The sequence below is a fragment of the Macaca thibetana genome, chromosome 2 (assembly GCF_024542745.1).
Source record: "Macaca thibetana thibetana isolate TM-01 chromosome 2, ASM2454274v1, whole genome shotgun sequence".
NCBI classification, from domain to species: domain Eukaryota; kingdom Metazoa; phylum Chordata; class Mammalia; order Primates; family Cercopithecidae; genus Macaca; species Macaca thibetana.
This window is the reverse complement of record NC_065579.1, coordinates 172745673-172769613: the sequence shown is the minus strand read 5'-3', so window position 1 is coordinate 172769613 and position 23941 is coordinate 172745673. Positions and strand designations below refer to the sequence as shown.

The 23941-nt window shown below is 39.8% G+C and overlaps 1 protein-coding gene across 3 annotated transcripts; it reads left to right on the top strand.

The window, feature by feature from the left end:
- Nucleotides 1-1525: 1525 nt before the first annotated feature.
- Nucleotides 1526-21293, top strand: PCNP (PEST proteolytic signal containing nuclear protein). 3 transcript variants are annotated; one of them, XM_050778954.1, is made up of 5 exons: nucleotides 1526-1712; nucleotides 6651-6865; nucleotides 12237-12311; nucleotides 17000-17055; nucleotides 19470-21293. In XM_050778954.1, the coding sequence occupies exons 1-5, from the start codon at nucleotides 1586-1588 to the stop codon at nucleotides 19594-19596; spliced, it is 600 nt and encodes a 199-aa protein (XP_050634911.1). In that variant the 5' UTR covers nucleotides 1526-1585; the 3' UTR covers nucleotides 19597-21293. The 3 variants fall into 3 exon arrangements, with proteins under 3 accessions (XP_050634911.1, XP_050634912.1, XP_050634913.1); XM_050778956.1 differs by lacking the exon at nucleotides 1526-1712 and adding an exon at nucleotides 6557-6627 and having other exon boundaries at nucleotides 6703-6865; XM_050778955.1 differs by lacking the exon at nucleotides 17000-17055.
- Nucleotides 21294-23941: the final 2648 nt, after the last annotated feature.

Here is a 23941-nt window from a genome sequence, read left to right as displayed (position 1 = left end):
AAATCACCACCACACTGCCCTGCTTCTGTCATGGGAAATACATTTTGATACTTTCTTCATTCTTTCTCCACTCCCTGGACTTGAAGCCCGAGGTGTAATCCATCTGCAAATATTGAACACTTTTCATATATGAAACGCACAGCACAGTTTTTAAAAACTGGGTCTCTGTTTTCAAGGAACTTTTGAGCCATTCACAGACAACAGTTTAAAAACACACACGCCAGGCGCGGTGGCTCAAGCCTGTAATCCCAGCACTTTGGGAGGCGGAGACGGGTGGATCACGAGGTCAGGAGATCGAGACCATCCTGGCTAACACGGTGAAACCCCGTCTCTACTAAAAAAATACAAAAAACTAGCCGGGCGAGATGGCGGGCGCCTGTAGTCCCAGCTACTCGGGAGGCTGAGGCAGGAGAATGGCCTAAACCCGGGAGGCGGAGTTTGCAGTGAGCTGAGATCTGGCCACTGCATTCCAGCCTGGGCCACAGAGTGAGACTCCGTCTCAAAATAAATAAATAAATAAATAAATAAATAAATAATAAAAATTAAAAAAAAAACACACACACACAAATTGAGGGAAGTATAAAGTGACCAAATAATGGTATACAAAAATGATCTCATTTGAGCCCTATTACCACTCTTTGAGGAGGCACTATTATTATTTCTCTTTTATAGAGAAGAAAAGGTAGGTCTGTAGGCAGTAAGCAAGTCTATAGGTTACTCAAGCAGGAAAGGGCAAAACAGATTCAAATCCAAGTTCTGACTCCTAAGACTTTCTCTAACTATATATTGTAGAGCAAACCCAGAAATTCCAGTTCCCTAAGCAAGTAATAGACCCCATTTTGCTAGAAGGGCTGGATAAATACTGAGAAAGGGGGAAGTTGAAGCCGAAAAGGTAGGCTAGGGCCTAATGTAACTCACGGACTTCATTCTGCAGACTGTAGGAATCCACTAAAGATTTCTTAGTAAAGCAAAAATTACCGCAGTCTGAACTTGACATAGTAGTTTCTCAACTTCGTAGAAGCACCCTGTAGAAAAAGTAGATTTACAGTTGGCTACCTGACTTGGACAAATTACTCTCTCTGGCCTCAACTCTCACAGCTAATTGAGAGAATTCTATATTTGGCCAATCGCGGTGATTAAACGAGTGTATGAAAGGCGTCTGAAGCTAGGGGGCGCTACATAAACGCTGATTTCCCGTTTAAATAGGGAAAAAGAATGCGGGCTTTTTGTTTACATAGAGTTGGCAGGCATACGTTATCCAGCAAGGCCGGAACAGAAGACCCTCTCAGCCTCAGCTGCAACCACACCTGGGTATGCAGAAACCTTCTAAGATCCCAGCGTTTCCAGGGAGATGCTCCATTTCCCCTCACTTCTCGGGACGTGTCGCTGGACCATGAAGACCTCACTACCCTCTAATATAAAGTCCCTAGCCAGCACTCCACTTAGACCACCCAACCATCGCAGCTCTTCCTTCCGAGGCGGCTACTCGATGACATCACAGCCACTTCCGTTTCCGAAGGGGGCCTCTTTTCATTCTTCGGGACCGCTCTAGGCCGCCACCACGCCGGCTGGCCCCAAAGACTCAATGGTTGCTGGGCGGGGTCGTGACGTCCTTGGCGTGGCTGCAAGGGAGGCCGCGGCGGGGAAAATGGCGGACGGGAAGGCGGGAGAGGAGAAGCCTGAAAAGTCGCAGCGAGCTGGAGCCGCCGGAGGTGAACACAACCCCAGCGTCGCGGGCAGCGTGGGATGCTCCGGGCCTTTCTTTGAGCTCCCCAGGGTGGGGGGAGTGGGGTGGGGCGAGAATGGGCGGACCTGGACCTCACCCGGCCAGGTGCTGGGCCCAGACCTGCCTCGGGCACGCCCGGTGCGGCCCGCTGGGCTCCTGGCCCACATCGCCTCCTTGCCGGGGGAGAGGTGGCCACTGGTCGTCACCTCCTGGCCCCAGCGGAGGCCCTGATTCCGAGGAGAAGGGAGATGGGCGCCAGAAAGGGAGACCGAACTCGGGGTGGGACCAAGAGCGGCGGTGCAGGAGCCGCTACCGCCACACCGGAGACGCATATCACACAAAACACACACACCGGAGACGCTCATGAGACAAAACATACACACAGTGCAAGCCACCGAGTAGTTGCCGCGGGAACTGGCCGCAGGCCGAGTCTCTGACGGTGCCGGCCTCTCAGTTCCACGCAGGAGTTAATTACGCTTGCTGCTCTCTTTTCACTGAGGAGGTGGACAACTCCGGCCTGCTCTCTTTCCTTTAGTTCCAAGTTTAATACTGACCCTGTGACAGGGTGGGCCGAGGTGATGGAGGGGAAGAGGAATGCCTTTGCCTGCCCTCTGGTTTAAGCTGTGGGGTCTAGGGCTAAGGTTTGCTTGCCTTTCTTTGAAGTATTTCCCTTAGGCTGTTGCCAGCTGACCGCTTGCCAGATACTTAGGCAACTAAATAGTCTAGCGTGACTCTTCCTGTATTTTGTTACGATGTTAAACTCAGGTTACAGCTATCCTTATTCTGTCCATTCCACTCCCTAAATTCGGGTCTTGTGCGTTAAGGAAAAGAAACATGTAATCTCTCCCTCCCTCTTTGCACGTAACAAGACAAGTGACTTAACACGTGCGAGCTGTTTAAAATGTTTTTAGAGTATTTTAAACATTGTTCTCTATTCTGACCACCTCAGTTATCATTCCGGAAATTATTTAATATGAGAAAATAGAAACGATTAATAGCATATGAAGGCCACTAGTAGACCTACTAACATGTTTCATGTGAATTGCCTTGGGAACAAAAATTATTGAAAAGATTAAGTGTAATGTTAATTACTTTGGACCCAGGATTTCCTTCTTAAAAAAACACGTATGGTTCTGTTAAGCTGAAACTCCATCTCTCTCGCCTCCCCACCCCCTGCTTTTTTTTTTTTTTTTTTTTGACTAGTAAAATACCTTATGAAAGAACAATTTAAACTATCTACTGCTTTCTCACTAGTGAATTTTTTTCCCAAAAAAATTGTCTTGGAAATTGTGGGATAAAATTACATGAAAATTTAAAAGCAGTTTGAGGAAAAGCAAAAAAATTTAGAAGTAGTTTGAGGAAAAGTCTAAAGAATCATGTGTTGACTTTAAGGCCATCTCGTTAACTGTCTTGACCGAGGGTAGCAGATGTGTTTAATGTGCTGTCAAAATGTACCTTGAATGTCATCATAAATCCACTGTATAATTTATCTGCCATTCTTTTAGTTGAGGGTTATTAGTTCTACAGTACGAATATTGATGTTTCCATTTTAGCATGTGGGGAGAAATAGTATAAAATTACTTTGCTAATTGGTATCAGAAAAATTATTATGGTCTTTTTCGTGGTAACTTAGAGTAAGTAATATCCCTTAACTTCTATATAATTTGTCTCCTTGTCGTTACAAGAAAGTAGTGCTGTTACATTTAAGCCATTTTTGAATGTCAGATATTTTTAATGAAATTGTGCAGAGGAGTCATAATTAAAATATGTCATACCATGGATATTGCTAAATTGGTAATTTTGTGGCAGTCACTTTTTTGAAAACACTGTCAAGTTTGTCTTAGGGGCTTAACTAGAGAATGTTCTGAATTGTAATTCCTGTTGAGCAGTCTACTGAGTTGGAAGTATAAGTATTTTTTTATGAGTAGTTATCATTAATTTTATTTTTTATTTTTTATTTTTTTTTTGAGATGGAGTCTTGCTCTGTCGTCAGACTGGAGTGCGGTGGCGCAACCTCGGCTCACTGCAAACTCCACCTCCCAGTTCAAGTGATTCTCCTGCCTCAGCCTCCCAAGTAGCTGGGGCTACAGGCCCGTGCCACCACGCCCAGCTAATTTTTGTATTTTTTGTAGAGATGGGGTTTCACCATGTTGGCCAGGATGGTTTCAATCTCTTGACCTCGTGATCCGCCTGCCTCGGCCTCCCGAAGTGCTGGGATTACAGGCGTGAGCCACCGCGCCTGGCCAACATTAATTTATGTCTGTGAGAGAAGCTACTTATTTGAACTCCCTGCTTTAAAGAATAGGGTAAAACTTTGGTAGTTTTTTTTCTCTGCTCTTTGGTTATATCTGTGTAGCTCTCTGAAAAAATGTTAGGAGAAATAACGTTAGAAATAATGTTGAAGAAGACTTAGTCATACATAATCATGGCCATCTCAAGCTTTTTTGGTTATACCAAGAACTGCGTGAATGAAATTGACATTTATTATGCCAGACACTAGTAGGGTCTTGAACACCTTCTCATTTAGGCTGCACACCTCTGTGCATACTAGAGAGGTAGCTCTGCCCTTCTTTCAAAAAAGGAAGCAACTGGAATACAAATGGATGATGAAGGGTACCCTTATGGACTTAAACTTGCTTATTAGGTAATTTTTTCTCTCTTTCCTTTTTTTTTTTTTTTTGAGATGAAGTCACGCTCTGTCGCCCAGGCTGGAGTGTAGTGGTGTGATCTCAGCTCACTGCAACCTCTGCCTCCTGGATTCAAGCGATTCTCCTGCCTCAGCCGCCCGAGTAGCTGGGATTACAGGCGCTCACCACCTTGCCCATCTTAATTTGTATATTTAGTAGAGACGGGGTTTTGCCACGTTGCCCAGGCTGGTCTCAAACTCCTGACCTCAGGTGATCCACCCGCCTCAGCCTCCCAAAGTGCTGGGATTACAGACATGAGCCACTGTGCCCAGCTTACTAGGTAATTTTTCAAAGTAACGTACCTTTGTGCTCTAAGGCTCACCCCTCTCCAATTAGTCAATGAAAAAAAAAATGCTAGTACCATGTGTAATTTTATTTCATATTAATTATATGTTTTATTTGCTCAATACAAATTAGATAAAATTCCTTTTATTAAAATATTCCTTAGTAAAGAATCTAGTGATTTGCTATTTTATCCATGTTTTATGTTCTAAATTGATAAGTGATTTTCTCATTTTTAAAAAAACTGATTGTGTATTTAGTCATTCTTTGGTGTATAGATTGTTTCTACATATAAAGCCAGCAGGTTTTTTGTATGTTTCTCTGTTCCAATGTGTAGAGCCAAAGAGATTTTTATTTTAACTGTGTGTCAGTCACAGGAAAGTAGTTATTGTTTGGGTTTCACTATGAAATGTCATACTTTATTAGAACTACAAATAGAATACAGAATAAAATTAGCATAAGTGCTTTTAGTTATAAACTGAGACTCTGACAAAACTGCATCATACTCTTTTTCAAAGATATTCTGTGCTTTGTAAATTGAGTTCCATTTTTCAGCTGTTGAATAGCAATCTTGATTCTTTAATTTTTCAGGTGCTTTTGTGATTTTATATATAAATAAGAGAATGGCACCTCAAGCAACCATTTCAGTGCTATCTTTGTCTCTTAGGGAAATCCCAAAACATAATCCTGCTTAATTTCCCTCCCCTATACTGACTTTACAACTTTTACTCCTTGTCCAAAGAGAATAAAGAGTTTCTTTTATTTTTCATCTAAACAGAATCAAATGTTTTGTTCAAAGTTCTTATTAATCTAGAGACCCCATTAGTCCAAAACTATATAGATCTAGATCTGTAGCCTCTGATCTTTAATCCTTTGCTTGTCAGTCTATTTGTGTTTGACTTTTTTTCTCCCCATTCTAGCTCTGTGTCCTGCTTTCTTAACTGTTATCAAGGCCATCTTTTGGAGCATCATCTTTTTCTCCATAAATAAGCTCTTGATCCAGTGTAGCAGAATACATCCTACATGGTGAATGGGCAAACTGGGGAAAGAAAATAAAATTTTTAATGATCAGCCAGCCTTCTTCTGTCTTATCGCCTGATATGTTCTTAGTCTTACATAACAGACCCAAGAAAGTCAGAATGTGAACTAATTTCATCATTGACTTCATACAAACAGAAGCAAAATTAGCAAGACATTTTGCCTTCCAAACCTACATATGTATGCTTTCTACTGTTTGAAATTATGATTAACTCATTTTTCATGAAAAAATCTAAGATATAAACCAAAGTAAGATTTTTTTTTTAAATAGTTCTTATGGGTAGCTTAAAACAGGTAATAACCAAATTGTCAGAGTAGAATTAAAATTCTCAAGAGGGAGTGACCTTGAAGTTCCTTTTCAACTCCTAAGATTGTGTGAGATTTACATGAGGAACATATCACTCAAGAAAATAACTAGGCTGTATTAACATTGTCATTTGGGTAATAATGGGCCTGTTTATAACTAGGTACTTTGTATGATTATTACTGCATTACTGAAGAATATTATAATTTGTTATCCAAGTATATTCTTTTACCATGTGACTGATTGCTCACAAACTACTAAGTGTAAAAGATGTTAGATAGATCTGATTTCTAAAAAGCAAAATTCCACAGATAACCAGATTATTGTGCAAATTGTAGTGTTTAGTTGAAGGGTCTTTACTTTTTGTGAACTCTGTGTTTATAATTTTAAATTGCTCTGTATTTGATGCTAGTTAATTCATGGGAGCCTCTTCTGCTGCCACACACTCTCAGTTCCTGCTGTATACTCTAACAAACAGTGGAAGAGACTGGTGGGTCAGTAGGTGACAACTGCAGAGGTATCTTCCTTATAACGATGCTTTTTGAGGTTGCTGCTCCCATCAATCTGCTAAGTAAAAATAGCTCATCTTGGTAAGTTGTTTCGACTTCACCAGGACCTGAAGAAGAAGCAGAAAAACCTGTGAAAACTAAGACTGTTTCTTCCAGTAATGGAGGGGAAAGTTCCAGTCGCAGCGCTGAGAAGCGATCAGCTGAAGAAGAAGCTGCCGACCTCCCAACAAAGCCTACAAAGATCTCCAAGTTTGGATTTGCCATAGGTAGTCAGACGACAAAGAAAGCATCAGCCATATCCATCAAACTTGGATCAAGTGTGAGTTGTTATTTCATATATGATGTTTGTAATGGATCTTAAGGATTTGCTTTGGAAATGTGACATTTACTAGGTTCTGGTAAATTAAGGGTGAAAAGGTACATTGTTTGAGAACTAATCTTTGACCTATGAACTTAGATGATCAGCGCCCTGTTTAAGAAGGGTCTGAATGAATTTTATCTCAATAAAGCTGGTAAGAAACAAAGATTTGGACTATTAGAAGGAACAACTATTATAGGGAATATGATTTATAAAATAATAAACTTAGAATTTTTCTAAGTTGGCTGGGCACAGTGGCTCATACCTGTAATCTGAAAACTTTGGGAGGCCAAAGTGGGAGGATCATTTGAGCCCAGGAGTTTCAGACCAGTCTGGGCAACATGGCGAGATCTATCCCTACAAAAAATAAAAATAAAAATCTTTTTTCTAAGTTGAGCAAATCCTCTGAAAAATATTTTCAGAAAGATTTTCCAAAGTTTATTTTGTTATCTTTCAGTGCCTGTAGTATTAAAAATAATACTGAGAAATCAGTTATTTATATCTTAAAAGATTAATATTAGTAAGGTATTGCTTGGTAAAAGATCTACGTAATTATCTTACTTTGGAACTACAAATGGGTAGTCTTTTACAGGTCAATATTTGATCCTTTGTTTTAAGATGTAAGCCTTAGATTAATACTTATTAACCATGGAACCTCTGGAAGTGTTTGAAATATTAATTTGAAGCATATAAAGTTGTAGATATTTGTTTCTGACCTATAGTATGAAAATTTCATAACCTTCAACCAAATAGATCTCTTATTTAAGGGAAAAGGAAGTGACTTAAATAGTGTATTGCTGTTGGCTTTGGAAAATGGTTACATTCTTGTATGAGGAGAAAAATCCTAAAATTGCCTTTGAGTTGGTTATTTGTATCTGTGCTGTGAAAGTTAATGCTCAATTGCCAGATGTGCATAACTTTATTCTACATTAGATGTTTATTCAAAGATCTTAAAAATATGGTCTGGAGCAGTCCGTATATTTGGGCTATTCTCATTTTGCAAAGCTATTATTACTTAGAATCCCCACCCTCACTCTGCTCTGTTTTCCCTTTTTCTATTTCTATTTTTTTAAAAATTCAGTCTGAACAAAAAACATTGAGCTTATAACATCCTTACTTCATTACTCTATTTCTGTATTTCAGCTGATTCTTTTTGTTTAATATGTAGTTATAAAACTTGTGTAGACCTAACTGCATAAATATTTAATGTTTTTTGATAGGCAGTATATTAAATATATATTCTCAGCTGTACTTCTACTATAGATGTCCCCTTGAGAATAGATTTTACTGTGCATGAACATAGTCCCTAAATCTAAATCCCTACTTTCTTTTTTTAAATTTATTTTTATTTTATTTTATTTATTTATTTTTTTGGAGATGGAGTGTCTTACTCTGTCACCCAGGCTGGAGTACAGTGGCGCAATCTCAGCTCGCTGCACCTTCTGCCTCCTGGGTTCAGGCGATTCTTGTGCCTCAGGCTCCTGAGTAGCTGGGACCATAGGTGCGCGCCACCACGTCTGGCTAATTTTTGTATTTTTAGTAGAGAGAGGATTTCACCACGTTGGCCAGGCTGGTTTCAAACTCCTGACCTCAGGTGATCCGCCCGCCTCGGCCTCCAAGAGTGCTGGAATTATGGGCATGAGACACCGAGCTGGGCCCGTCTTTCTCTTTTTTATTTTTTTAAGACAGTTTCACTCCCACTGCCCGGACTGGAGTGCGGTGGTGCGATCTCAGCTCACCACAATCTCTGACTCCGGGATTCAAATGATTCTCCTGCCTCAGTCTCCCGAGTAGCTGGGTTTACAGGCATGCACCACCACGTCCTGCTAATTTTGTATTTTCAGTAGAGACGGGGCTTCTGCATGCTGGTCAGGCTGGTCTCGAACTCCCGACCTCAGGTGCTCTGCCCACCTCAGCCTCCCAAAGTGCTGGAATTACAGGTGTGAGCCACCGCGCCCGGCCTACTCTATAAATAATTGACATGATTAGTAATTTCTGATAATTTGGGGTGGGAGGGTTATATTTTGAAAAAACTACTCAGTAAAACTTTTTAGTTTTGGAAAACAAATCTGTTTTTATAAAATAAACTGCAAGACTGGGCGTGGTGGCTCACGTATTCCCAGCACTTTGGGAGGCCAAGGTGGGTGGATCACAAAGTCAAGAGATCAAGAGCATCTTGGCCAACATGGTGAAACCCCATCTCTACTGAAAATACAAAAGTTAGCTGGATGTGGTTGCATGCTCCTGTAGTCCCAGCTACTCAGGAGGCTGAGGCAAGAGAATCGCTTGAACCTGGGAGGCAGAGGTGCAGTGAGCCGAGATCGCGCCACTGCACTCCAGCCTAGCGACAGAGTGAGACTGTCTCAAAAATAAAATAAGATAAACTACAGTGTAAACACAGTCTTATTGGGGGGGGTGAAGTGTAGAATATTAAAAAATAATTGAAAGTGCTGGATTGATTATATGAGGATAGTTAATCCACCAACAAATGCTTATTTGTGTCCACAACGTTAAATACATGACATCTTTAAAAATTAAGGGTGTTTCTAGAGTTACTATGCATACAACTGAACATGTTGTATTCCTTCAAAAGAAAACACCTATTTTTAAAAAATGTGTGTGATATAAAAGAAAGGATGGTTAATTTTGTTTCAGCAGGTCAGAGAAGATTTTACTGATGAAGTGATCTTTGAGTTGGACTTAAATGTAGGCAGGAGCACAAGGGCATTTCATGCAAAGGCGGTTACAGTACATTGAGGAAATCATTAGTATTTGGACAGGGTTTGGTGGGGAAATGGGTAAACAGCCCCCAAAATTAGACCATGAGACCGAATTTAAGAACTTTTATTCCATAATGAGTCTCAAGACTTAAACAGATTTGCATCCCAGAAGCATCACTGTGGTACCATATAGATGGTTGGTAGGAAGAGGATGCAGAAAGTGGGGGGCCAGGTGCAGTGGCTCACGCCTATAATTACAGCACTTTGGGAGGCTGAGGCAGGATTGCTTAAGCTCAGTAGTTTGAGACCAGGCTGGGCAACATAGTGAGATCTCTTCTCTACAAAAAATAAACAAGGCTGGGCGCGGTGGCTCAGGCCTCTAATCCCAGCACTTTGGGAGGCCAAGTCGGTGGATCTCTTGAAGCTGGGAGCTTGAGACCAGCCTGGCCAGCATAGCAAAACCCCATCTCTACCTAAAAATACAAAAAATTAGCCAGGCGTGGTGGCACACACCTGTAATCCCACTTACTTGGGAGGCTGAGGCAGGAGAATTGCTTGAACCCAGGAGGTGGAGGTTGTAGTGAGCTGAGATCATCCCATTTCACTTCAGTCTCGGTGACAGAGCAAGACTGTGTCTCAAAAATAAGAAATGAGCCAGGCTTGGCAGGGTGCACCTATAGTCCCATCTCCTTGAGAGGCTGAGGTGGGAGGATCACTTGACCCAGGGAGGTCAAGGCTGCAATGAGACAAGACTGCACCACTGCACTCCGTCCTGGATGGCAGAGTAAGACCTTGTCTCAAAAAAGAAAGAAGCGTCAGGAGATGTTTTTTGTTTTTTGTTTTGTTTTTTGTTTTTTTGAGACAGAGTCTCACTCTGTCACCCAGGCTGGAGTGCAAAGGTGTGATCTACAGGCGTGCATCACCACCATATCCAGCGTGTGTGTGTGTGTGTGTGTGTGTGTGTATTTTTAGTAGAGAGAGGGTTTCGCCTTGTTGGCCAGGCTGATCTTGAACTCCTGACCTCAAGTGATCCACTTGCCTAGGCCTCCCAAAGTGCTGGGATTACAAGCATGAGCCTCTGTGCCTGGCCAGGAGATGTATTTCTGACAGTAGTCCCGGCAGGTAAATGCTAAGGACCTTAAGTTGGTAGTGTGATGGCATGATTGAAAAGGCAGAGGGAGAATTAAGTTTACTTAATAGATGTCTAATCAATAGGACCTTACAAGTTGAGGAAAAGATTTTCTGATTTGAGTACTTTCGAACACTGTGAAACTAAAGTACCTAGGGGAGCTCCTAAGTGGAGCTGTCCAGTAGGCAGATGATAACCCGTTTAGGGGTAGACATAGGATTTGGTAGTTAAACCTAGGAATGAATGAAATTGACCAGAGAAGGAAAGATCACTGACAATTCAAAATTCTGGTTGTCTGCTAATTTAAAAAAAATTTTTTTTTTAGAGGTAAGGGACTTGCTGTGTTGAGCAGGCTGGCCTGGAACTCCTGGTCTCAAGCAGCCCTCCTGCCTCAGCTTCCCAGAGTGTTGAGATTGCAGACGTGAGCCACTGTGCCCGCCTGGGTATCTGTATCTTCTAAATGGGGAGCAGCAGGAAAGGGAGAGAGACAGAACAAAAGGTGGGAAAATTAGGAGAATAACCAATAAAAAGCAGTGTTACAGAAGCCAAGGAAAGGGTGTTTTTATTTTTTAATTTCTTTTTTTTTTTTTTTTTTTTTTTTGAGACAGTCTCACACCGTCACCCAGGCTGGAATGCAGTGGTGTGCTCTTAACCTCACTGCAACCTCTGCCTCCTGAGTTCAAGCGATTCTCCTGCCTCAGCCTTCCAAGTAACTGGGATTACAGGCGCTCACCACCACACCTGGCTGTTTTTTTGTATTTTTAGTAGAGAGCACCTTGGGAGGCTGAGGCGGGTAGATCACTTGAGGTCAGGAGTTCAAGACCAGCCTGGCCAACATGAAACCTCATCTCTACTAAATATACAAAATAAATTCGCTGGGCATGGTGGCACACACCTGTAAATCCCAGCTATTCAGGAGGCTTAGGCATGAGAATCGTTTGAACCCAGGAGGCACAGGCTGCAGTGAGCCAAGATTGTGCCACTGCACTCCAGCCTTGGCAACGGAGCAAGACTTTGTCTCAAAAACAAAAACAGAAAACATAGTGTGAAGAGATGGTTTGTATTAATTATGTTTATAGGCCTAGGAGCAGAAAGCTGGCTAGTACAGAAAGATGATTCGTGATTCCTTTTATGCTTTCAAGGCACATTGTATTTAACATTACTATGGGAAGGTAATACTAATCATTTTTTCTTGCCTATACCAAGTACCCCTTAGGTAAGTGATATTGTAGATCCTAACTAGAAAATATTTTGTAGGAGGGCAACAAATGAACACCACAAGTTAGTAAAGTAAAACATACCTACTGATAATCCACATTTTTGAAAAGAGAGAATGGATTTGTCCAAAGTATTGGGTTCGTTACTATACAAATTTCTATGGAAATATAAAGTTAAATTTTTCAAGATAAATTATTCATATCATTAAACAAGCTTGTATAAATGTTACTTACATGATATTCTTTTTAATATGTTTCTTCTTCAGAAGCCTAAAGAAACTGTTCCAACTCTTGCTCCAAAAACTCTTTCAGTAGCAGCAGCTTTTAATGAAGATGAAGATGTAAGTTGATATCCAGTTTTGTTTTTTTACTTTAACCAGTTATTTAAGGAAGGTATTAGTGGCAAATTATAGGTTTTAATAGTATTAATGAATTTTCTTTATAGTAGTTTTTTTGTGTGTGTGTGACATCCATAAAAACTGGATGTTCTGTTTTTGCATTTTATTTGGTTGTAGGATTATTTTAGAATATTGTTGACTTTGGGGGCAAGAAGCTTAAGGATGAAATCAACAAATGTTTATTATGAGTAATTTGTGCTAGGAAGTATGTAGGATCCAAAAAAAAAAAAATTCAATACTGTTGCCTTAATAATTTTTATAGTTGGGGTCTTCAGTAATGATACATTATGCATGCATTCAACTTTAAAAAGCCAACTGTTGGCTGGGCGTGGTGTCTCATGCCTGTAATCCTAGCACTTTGGGAGGCTGAGGCCAGTGGATCACTTGATGTCAGGAGTTGAAGACCAGTCTGGCCAATATGGTGAAACCCCATCTCTACTAAAAATACAAAAATTAGCCAGGCATGCTGGCAAGCACCTGTAATCCCAGCTACTCGGGAGGCTGAGGCAGGAGAATCGCTTGAACCCAGGAGACGGAGGTTGCAGTGAGCCAAGATCGCACCACTGCACTTAAGCCTGGGCAACAGAGCAAGACTCTGTCTCAGGGAAAAAAAAAAAGTCAGCTATTGTGCTCACTTCCCATATCCCTAGGAGGGATAACAATTAAATAGTGCAGGTGATTCTGCCAGAAGTTCTACTCAAAAAGCATGTGGTCCAGAATGATCATGAGATGCTTATCTGACTGTCTCTTAGTCCCAGTTTCCTCATGCCCCTCACAGTGTCGCTACCTTCCCATGTTATGAATGACAAGCGTAATTCTGACTGATGTTAGGAAGTTTCAAGCGTAATTCTGACATGTTTTTGTGTTAGACTCTGACATTAAAACTTAACCCCCACTCATGATGTGACATCATTGCGTAACAATTAAGTGTTTCAGGATGCATCAGTAGTTGTTCCCAAAAGCATATGTGGGCGTATATTCGTGTGTGTGTGTGTGTGTGTGTGTGTGTGAGAGAGAGAGAGAGAGTCTCGCTTTGTTGCCTAGGCCGGAGAGCAGTAGCATAATCACAGCTCACTGTAGCCTTGACTTCCCAGGCTCAAGTGATCCTCCCACCTCAGCCCTCCAGGTAGCTGGACCATAGGCATGCCCCACCATGGTCAGCTAATTTTTGTGTTTTTTGTAGAGTTTCACCATATTGCCCAGGCTGGTCTCAAACTCCTGGGCTCGAGTGATCCTCAGCCTTGGCCTCCCAACATGCTGGGATTATAGGTGTGAGCCACCACACAGCTATATGTTCTATGTGGATGAGACTTTATATATTCAGAGGACTGGAGTGATTTGGGAAGAATATATATGAAATAGATACTAAAACATTAGGCAGGGTTTTAGTGAATCAAGAAATACTTTTGTGGCCGGGTGCGGTGTCTCACGCCTGTAATCCCAGCACTTTGGGAGGCTGAGGCGGGCAGATCACCTGAGGTCAGGAGTTCGAGACCAGCCTCAACATAGAGAAACCCTGTCTCTACTAAAAATATAAAATTAGTTGGGCATGGTGGTACATGCCTGTAATCCCAGCTACTCAGGAGGCTGAGGCAGGAGAATTGCTTGAACCTGGGAGGCGGAGGTTGCGGTGAGCCGAGATCGCGCCATTGCACCCCAGCCTGGGCAATAAGAGCAAAACTCCATCTCAAAAAAAAAAAAAAGGAAAAGAAATACTTTTGTAAGCCAGGCTGTCAATTTTCAAGTCACAAGTAGTAAATACTGAGTAGCTGCATTTGACTGAACTGGAGAGTTTTGTAGAAGAATTTTGAGCAAGGATAATTATGGAATGATTGGAGCCCAAATCAATAAGCAGAAAATTACTATAGTCATCAGTGTATTCTCTCTCGGACTTTCACTTATTCTCTCCATTTGAGTGCTTTCTGTATGTTAGCCACTGTGATGTTATAAAGATAAATCAGAAACATTCCCCTAGGAACTCAGCCTAGGAGGGCAGACTTAAATGTAAAACAGTACAAGATAAAAATCGAAAGTACCTGAATAAATGATACTGTGGAAATTGAGAAAAGGAGTAAAGGCCAGATACTAGATGCAGCAGCATGTGAAAGACCACTAGACTGGCAGTTAGAAGAACTGAATTAAGTTTGAGAAGCACTGACTTAAATAATATTTAAAGTTCTTGGCATCTCTAACAATCTTAAGAAATTAGGTACCATTTGATTCAACCCATTCAGATATGTACAGATTGTAGGAGGGAAGAATGATACAGGATGCAGGGAATACGTACAAAAGTGCAGAGGTTGGAAATTGTAAGCACCTACATTACAACAGTGGCTTACTTCAAATGCCTAACAATTTGGATATCTTTTCACATTATTTTACCCTTAATTTGTGAGTTGTGTGATATATTTATTCATATTTTGAAAATGGAGAAATTGACCGGACGTGGTGGCTCATGCCTGTAATCCCAGTACTTTGGGAGGCTGAGGCAGGTGGATCACGAAGTCAGGAGATGAAGACCATCTGGCTAACATGGTGAAACCCTGTCTCTACTAAAAATACAAAAAATTAGCTGGGCGTGGTGGCATGAGCCTGTAATCCCAGCTACTCGGGAGGCTGAGGCAGGAGAATCGGTTGAACCCAGGAGGTGGAGGTTGCAGTGAGGCAAGATCACACCACTGCACTCCAGCCTGGGCAACAGAGCAGGACTCCATCTCCAAAAAAAATGAAAATGGAGAAATCAAGTATGCATGAGCACATGCCAGTGCACACACATGTTGTCTTTTAGGTCTTCTGGTTTCTTGTTCTTTGCATCATACCCTACTGCTTTCCCTGCTTTTAAATAAATTTCGGATGCATTTAGACAACATTCTTTCTGCTGTAACAGTAATAAAGGATAAACTGTCTCATAGATTTAAAAAACACATGTATCTGAAATCTTCCTTTTTTTTTTTGGAGATCATAATTAAGTAACCTTAGATATATATCTGAGTTTGAAATATACTGAACAAAGAGGATAGCCACTTAAATTAGTTAATTTTGAAATTTTAAAATATTTTTCCAGTTGTTACATATGTGTAGTCTAATTTGGACAAATTCTTGAGTCTTTATATGTATTTCATGGTGTTAACATTTTTGAAGAGTACAGGCCAGTTATTTTATATAAACCCCCTCAATTTGGATTTGTCTGATGTTTCCTCATGATTAGTTTCATGTTTCTTTAGGCACAAATACCACAGAAGTGATGCCAAGTTATCAGTGCATCATATCAGGGAGTACATGCGGCCAACATACCCCATCACTAACATTGTTAACTTCGATCATTTGGTTAAAGTGCTGCCTGCCAGATTTCTTCACTGTCAAATTACTATTCTACCTTTTGTAATTGAAATTTATTTTGTGGGGATAGGCTTTGAGAATATGTGAAAATAATATGATTGAGGACGTTTACTCACTAGTGTTAACATCCGTTGATAATTCTCACCAGAATTATAAGATTTGCCAAATGATGATTTTTCTGATTCTGTCATCCTTTCTGCATCTATTAACTGTCTATTACTGTAAGGAAGAGCTTCTTATCATGCTTAAATTTTATTTATTTAAGTGTATACTCATGGAATCTTACTTTATTCAATAGGTTATTATGCTCAGATTGTCACAGATTTAACCAGTAGAAGCCCCTTTAAGCTGGATCAACACCCTTTTAAAAAGTAGTAGTTAGCTAAGCAGCAGCATTTATACGTGAAAATTTACGTTTGAAAGGAACTTTCCCCACAATTTTCAACAACTATAAGTATAGAAAAAGTAAGGAATGAGCTCTCTTTTTCTCTTTTTTTTTCTGAGACAGAGTTTCGCTCTTGTCACCCAGGCTGGAGTGCAGTGTCATGATCTCGGCTCACTGCAACCTTTGCCTGCCGGATTCAAGCAATTCTCCTGCCTCAGCCTCCTGAGTAGCTAGGATTACAGGCATGCACCACCACACCTGGCTATTTTTTTGTATTTTTAGTAGAGACGGGGTTTCACCATGTTGGCCAGGCTGGTCTTGAGCTCCTGACCTCAGGTGATCCACGCACCTCTGCCTTCCAAAGTGCTAGGATTACAAGTGTGAGCTACCGCACCCAGCCAGGAATGAGCTTTCAAGATGTCTTTATTGTAATCGATATTTTTGAGGAGCAGTACATTAAAGTGGTTAAGAACCTTTGCTTTGGTGTCAAACTCTTTTGCTATTCATTCTCTTTGTTTCCTTGAGCGAGTTAACTTTGTTACCTCACCTGCAAAATATGAATGATGATAATCATACCTCCCTCATGCGATTATGTTAGGATTTTTAAGGGATAGGACATATAAAAACATTTAACACGGTGTGTAGCATTTAGTAGCTAAATGGTTTTAGTTCTAGAATGTTTGTTTTTTCAGCAGTTTTTTTTCTTTATGCAAAATCAGCACCCTAGAAGACAGGCATTTATTTTTTAAATGTAGTTAAGGTAAATAACTCACTAATTTTCTCCTTTTATCAAAATTTACAGTGGTGAAAATGCTAAAAGACTTAGATATAAAATTTAGCATATTAGTAATCAGGAATTTAATAAGTTTGTATGCAGTTATCGTGGTTTACTTACTTTTTTCTTTAGAGTGAACCAGAGGAAATGCCTCCAGAAGCAAAGATGAGGATGAAGAATATTGGAAGGTATTATAATTTTTCATAAATATTACAGAAAGTTACAAAGGTGAATTAAGAACAAAAATAACTTGCACATGATTTCTTAGAGTTCAGACTTTTCTTTTTTGTTGTTGTTTATATTTTTTGAATTGTTTTCTTTTTTTGGCAAGCACTAACTTAAAGGAGTGTTGAGGCTTTTCTTGTGCATTTGGGCAGAATAGTTTTTAAAAGCATTTTCTGTGTACCAGATGATTAATTAGGATTTTGAAGATGAGTAAGACATGGATCAAGCCTCATGAAGAAAGATAGCTGTAATTATTCTGTGAACTATCACTGATCTTATTTAGTCTCACAGTTAGAGAAAATGAGTATCATAAGACATAACAATAATTTAAGACTACTTCTTGACTGGGTCTTACTCTGTTGCCCAGGCTGGAATGCTGTGGCACAATCACAGCTCACTGCAGCCTCGATCTCCCACGCTCAAACGACCCTCCCACCTCAGCCTCTCAAGTAGCTGGGACCACAGGCATATGCCACCACACCCAGCTGATTTTTTTTATTTTTAGTAGAGACAGGGTCTCACTATGTTGCCCAGGCTGGTCTCTTAACTCCTGAGTTCAAGTGATCTCCCCACCTCAGCCTCCCAAAGTGCTGGGATTACAGGTGTAAGCCACCACGCCCAGCCTTTTTTTTCAAATAAGAAATAGCTATGAGAAATGTTTCTGATTTCAAAATTTTTCCTGGTACAAAACAAATGGCTTTCAGTCACTTTACTTTTTTAAAAAATTTTTAAGTAGAGACAGGATCTTGCTATATTGCCCAGGCTGGTCTCAAACTCCTGGCCTCAAGCAGTCCTGCCTCAGCCTCCCAGAGTGTTGGGAAATAGGTGTGAGCCACCATACCCAGCCACTTCATTTATGATATCATTTCTACCACTTTATCTTACATTTCTTTTTCTCTTTAATGACTTATATGCCAAATACCAAAATAAGACAAATGAAAGTATTTTAATTTTCTCTATTGTTGCTGTTGTCATGGAGATAACATTAATTTTAAGTTAACACGATGTTCAGTTTCCTGTCTGTGTGCATTAGTGGATAGCTTAGAGATTAGTAAGAAACTTTAATTCCACATCAGCCCCATACTGTGTCCCCATTTCTTCCAAATGTATGAACCCACAAAGAACTGAGTGCCAAATCTTTTTCCTTTTCCTAATTAACTACCAGTATGATAATGCTAAGTGCTAAATCTATACACAGGCATAAGTTTTCAGACTTTCATCATGTGATTCAAGTAGAGTCAGTCCCATTGGGTACCTGCATGCCTTCCTTTCATACTGAGCTTAAAGTTGGAAGTACATGTGATATTGTTGTCTTGCCTAAACACCTAGCACATATATTAATATATTAAAACATAAATAATTGAAGTAGAAGTTCATAAAATGACACTGAACCTTTCTATGTGTAATATATCTTCATGTTTTTCTTCTGTTTCATTTTTTTACAAATGCTGGTGGCCAGCTATCACATTGACTTCATAATGGTATTAATAGGTTATAGGCAACAGATTTGTTTTTTTGTTTTGTTTTGGTTTTGGTGGGTTTTTGTTTTGTTTTGTTTTGTTTTTTTAAGATGGGATCTAGCTCTGTCACTCAGGTTGGAGTGCAGTGGTGTGATCATAGCTCACTGCAGCCTTGACTTCCTGGGCTCAGGCAATCCTCCCACCTCAGCCTCCTGAGCAGCTGGAACCACAGGTGCACAACACCACACCTGACTAATTTTTTAATTTTTTGTAGAGACAAGGTCTCACCATGTTGCTCTGGCTGGGAGGCAACAGTTTTTAAAACTGTAGTGGTTGCCACACTTAGCTGTGTATCAGAATTACCTTAAATGTTTGTTAAAACTACAGATTTATCCCCACCCCCAGTTTAGGCCTGCTGGACCTGAAATTCTAGAACTGTGTCTGTGAAGTGTTTTTTTGTTTGTTTTTTTGTTTGTTTGTTTGTGATGAAGTCTTGCTGTGTTGCCCAGGCTGGAGTGCAGTGGCGTGATCTCAGCTCACTACCACCTCTGCCTCCCAGGTTCAAGCAGTTGTCCTGCCTTAGAGTCCCAAGTAGCTGGGACTACAGGCATGTGCCACCAAGCCTGGCTAATTTTTGTGTTTTTAGTAGAGACAGGGCTTCACTATGTTGGCCAGGCTGGTCTCAAACTCCTGACCTCAGGTAATCTGCCTGCCTTGGGCTCCCAAATTGCTGGGATTACAGGCATCAGCATCGTGCCTGGCCTGTGAAGTGTATTTTTAAAAAGCTCTGTAGGGGCTTCCAGTGTTCAGTCTGTGTTTATAATAGGTGCTAAACAAACCTGTATTGAATGAATCAAAATCATAACCTGAAAGGCTTTATATAGCATTTTAAATAAATTTTCTTTCTTTTAACACAGGGATACACCAACATCAGCTGGACCAAACTCCTTCAATAAAGGAAAACATGGGTTTTCTGATAACCAGAAGCTGTGGGAGCGAAATATAAAATCTCATCTTGGAAATGTCCATGACCAAGACAATTAAATGATGTTTTGAAATTGGGGTGTGGGGTGGGTGTAAAGTTAAAAGGAACAGTTTCCTTTTTTAAAGAATGGTATAAGACTATCTTTGGAGCCGCTTTTTTTTTCTTTTTCATTTTTTTAAAAGATTGAGTGGTACACTAATAAATGAGAGTTTGAAATTAGAGGTAATTTATGTTTTATATACAGATTTCAAGACATTTGCTAATTTTGTAGTTTCATGTGATTAGTTTCCAAAGGTTACAGATAATAAAGAAATCAGAAATGGTACCTTTTTAAGAATTGCATATTTTTTTAGACACAACTATTAGCACATTAAGAGGGAAGCAAAAAGTTATTGTCTATTTAAAACTGCAAGCAGTTACTCTCTTAACTCCCTTATTACCTAAACTTGTCTGGCTCCCAGGAACAGCCTTATAGAGAGAGGGAGTGTTGTATTGGGAGGAAGATGTTACTGAACTATTCACTGAAAGTAAATTTAGATAAAATACAGCTTTTTTCCTTATGGGCATTTGTTTTGTTTCAAGTCATCATAAACTAGATATTGCATTGCTATCAGTGGATACAGATGCTTAGCTCTTAAAAGAATTTTTTTTTTTTAATGTAAACTGTTGAATATTTGAAATAGCCCACTTCACCTTAATGGGTCTTGTCTATCTTCATTAGTCTTCAAAGGAAAACCATTTGCTACCAAAGTAAATCAGTATTTTGAATGTGCTTCTCCTGTTTTTTGTTTATTAGCTAGGTCCTGTAAGCATTTCCACCAGAACTTGAGGCAAATCATAAGGAAGCTGTTTCTTTTAAAACACAAACCACCACCAAAAATTTAAATGTACATATTGCTTAAATATTTGGCTGTTTTTAGTTTTTAAAAGGTATAAACACCAAAAAAAAAAAACAACATTGTATGAAGATGGAAAACAAGAAGATGCACTTTCTGTAGCCTTGTCTAAGGATTTAAATTACTAACTTGTGAACTTCAATTTGAATTGAACTTAACTATCGGCTTTCTTACTAGTAAAATTGTATGGTTTATGTTAAATACGTACATATTGACCAATGGCCTCTGAAAAAGCACATTTTAGATTACTGAAATTGAAGGAAAGAAAATGCATCTTCAAACATTTTTTGGAATCTCACCACATGTACTTTGTTAGATTTGTGTATTGTAGGGTGTTTGTTTTGTATTTTTGTATTGTATATGAACTTTTTTTTAAATGTGACAGTTAAACACATCTTTAAAAGCATAGTCACAGACAAAAGAAGCATACAGTATACAAATTTCCTTGAAAACTCCTACAATATTATATTTGGAGGCAGCTTCAGATTGTTTTATTGGTGGTAACTGCTTGCTGAGGTCTTTTAGTTGGTAATAACTCCAGAGAAGCAGCCTGTGTATATTCCTAACGTTTTGTTCACTAGCATTTAAGTTTAGAATAAGCCCAAGTAAAACGATGGAAATGTATATAGAACTCTTAGTTCTTACATGATTTAATTATATCAAGATACATGAATTTAACTTACTTTAATGTAGGCAAACTATCCATTTTTTGTCCATTTTCCTGTTTGTTAAAATAACATACCTCTCCTACGTATTATTTTCTTGACCCAAATGAAATATTAACCTAAGGTCAAGCTGGGAGAGAGAAATGACTGAGATGAATGTCTTTACTAAAGTACCAATAAATTTGTCAAACTCAATAGTGTGTTTACTTTCTATTCCATTTAATTGTTGCTTACTGGTTTTTGTTTTTAAAGTTGAGACAAATGTCAAGTGTTGCTCTTGTTTGTATTGTTGACCAAAGTAATGGGGGATTTAAAATTCTGAATTACTGGTGTCTACCTAGCTCAGCACCGAGTTCTATAGCATTACAGAATCTCAGACTGAAGAAGACTTAATTCTCCTCCAGTGCCAAAGGATTGTCTGTCCTGTGCTTTAGATAATCTTGCCAAAGCTTTTCTTTGACAATCACTGAATATTAGAAAGTTCTTTTTTTTTTTTTTTTTTGAAGCTGAGTCTCGCTCTGTTGCCCAGGCTGGAGTGCAGTGCAGTGGCACGATCTCGGCTCACTGTAACCTCTGCTTCCTGGGTTCAACCAATTCTCATGTCTCAGCCTCCCAAGCAGCTGGGACTACAGGCGCATGCTACTGGCTAATTTTTGTACTTCTAGTAGAGACAGGGTTTCACGATATTGGTCAGACTAGCCTCGAACTCATGACCTTGTGATCCACCTGCCTCAGACTCCCAAAGTGCTGGGATTACAGGCATGAGCTACCGCGCCCGGCTTGGTCTACCATAATTTTTTTTAACCCCAACATAAGATGAACATGCAACCTTCTGATCAAAATCAGTGTCAGATTTATACTTTTTTAGCAGATCTGTACTTTTTTAGCAGATTTATATTTAATTGTTTATATATAGAAAGGTTATTTTTCCTATAGCTCTATTCCCTTTTCCTCACTTTTGTATTATTATTATTATTATTACTTTGAGACAGAGTTTCGCTCTGTCACCCAGACTGGGGTGCATTGGTGCAATCTTCATTCTCTACAACCTCTGCCTCCTGGGTTCAAGAATTGCTTCAACAATTATGCTAAGGCAGCAATTCTGCCTTAGCCTCTCGTGTAACTGAGGCTAAGTAACAGGCACCCACCACCACACCTGGCTAATTTTTGTATTTTTAGTAGAGATGGGGTTTCACCATATTGGCCAGGCTGGTCTCAAACCCTGGACCTCAGGTGATCCACCCACCTCAGTCTCCAAAAGTGCTGGGATTATAGGCATGAGTCACTGCACTCGACCTGTAGTATTACTATTAAACATATCTATTAATGATATGACCCCAACAATATATAATTATTACTTTACCATTACCATTTCCTTAGCCCAATATAGCTTTGCTGTCACGTCTTTGTGTAGTTATTATATTACACATTACATTCTGTGTATTATTGGCTCACCTATAAATTATATACATATTTTATATGATGCATGTTAAATTAGTTAAGAGAAGAAAGGAGAATGATTATACATTTAACCTGCCTGTCATAATTTCATTATTACTTTTACCTGTGCTTTTTTTAAAGTGTGGATTTGAATAATCATCTGTGTTGATTGCTTTCAGCCTGAAGAATTTCCTTTAGTATTTCACTAACACAGATCTGCTAACAATTTTTCACAACATTTGTCTATCTGGTAGTCTTTATGCTATCTTATTTTGGAAAAATACCTTGCTGGATATAGGACTTTTGGTAGACACTGTTTTGTTTTTTCCTTTTTCCTTTGAGCATTTTGAATATGTAATCCCACTACTTTCTGCCCTTCATTGTTTCTCTGGAGAAGCCATCTGTTAATCTTATTGGGATTTCCCTGTAAGTGATGACTTGTCTTTCTGTTGCTGCTTTTAGAATTTGATTCTCATCTTTTTTTTTTTTTTTTTTTTTTGGAGACCGAGTCTCGCTCTGTCACCGAGGCTGGAGTGCAGTGGTGCAATCTCGGCTCACTGCAAGCTCTGCCTCCTGGGTTCACACCACTCTCCCGCCTCAGCCCCTCGAGTAGCTGGGACTACAGGCGTGTGCCTCCACGCCTGGCTAATTTTTTGTATTTTTAATAGAGATGGGGTTTCACCGTGTTAACCAGGATGGTCTCGATCTCCTGACCTCGTGATCTGCCTGCCTTGGCCTCCCAAGGTGCTGGGATTACAGGCGTGAGCCACTGTGCCTGGCCTAGAATTTGATTCTTATCTTTGCATTTCAGCATTTTTACTATGATGTCTTCTGGCATTTATTTGTGTTTATCCTTTTTGGAGTTTGTTGAGTTTTTGGATGTGTAAGTTACTATTTTTAAATAAATTTGGAAGTTTTCAGTTATTATTTTTACAAATATATTTTTCTGCCTCTTTCCCCTCCCTCTGGTATTCCTGTTATGCACATACAGTCATGTGCTGCATAATGACATGTTGGCCAACAATGGACCACATAAATGATGGTGGTCTCATAAGATTATAATGGAGTTGAAAAATGTCTAGCACCCAGAGATATCACAGTCATTGTAATGTCATAGCACAATGAATTATTCACGTTCGTGCTGATGCTAGTGTATGCTGCACTGTTACACCTATAAACGTATAGCAATACAGGCGAGGTGCAGTGGCTCACGCCTGTAATCCCAGCGCTTTGGGAGGCCCAGCGCTGATGGAGGTGGCTCAAGAGGTCAGAAGTTCGAGACCAGACTGGCCAAGATGGTGAAACCCCGTCTCTACTAAAAATACAAAAAAAAAAAAAAAATTAACTGGGCGCTGTGGCAGGTGCCTGTAATCCCAGCTACTCGAGAGGCTAAGGCAGGAGAA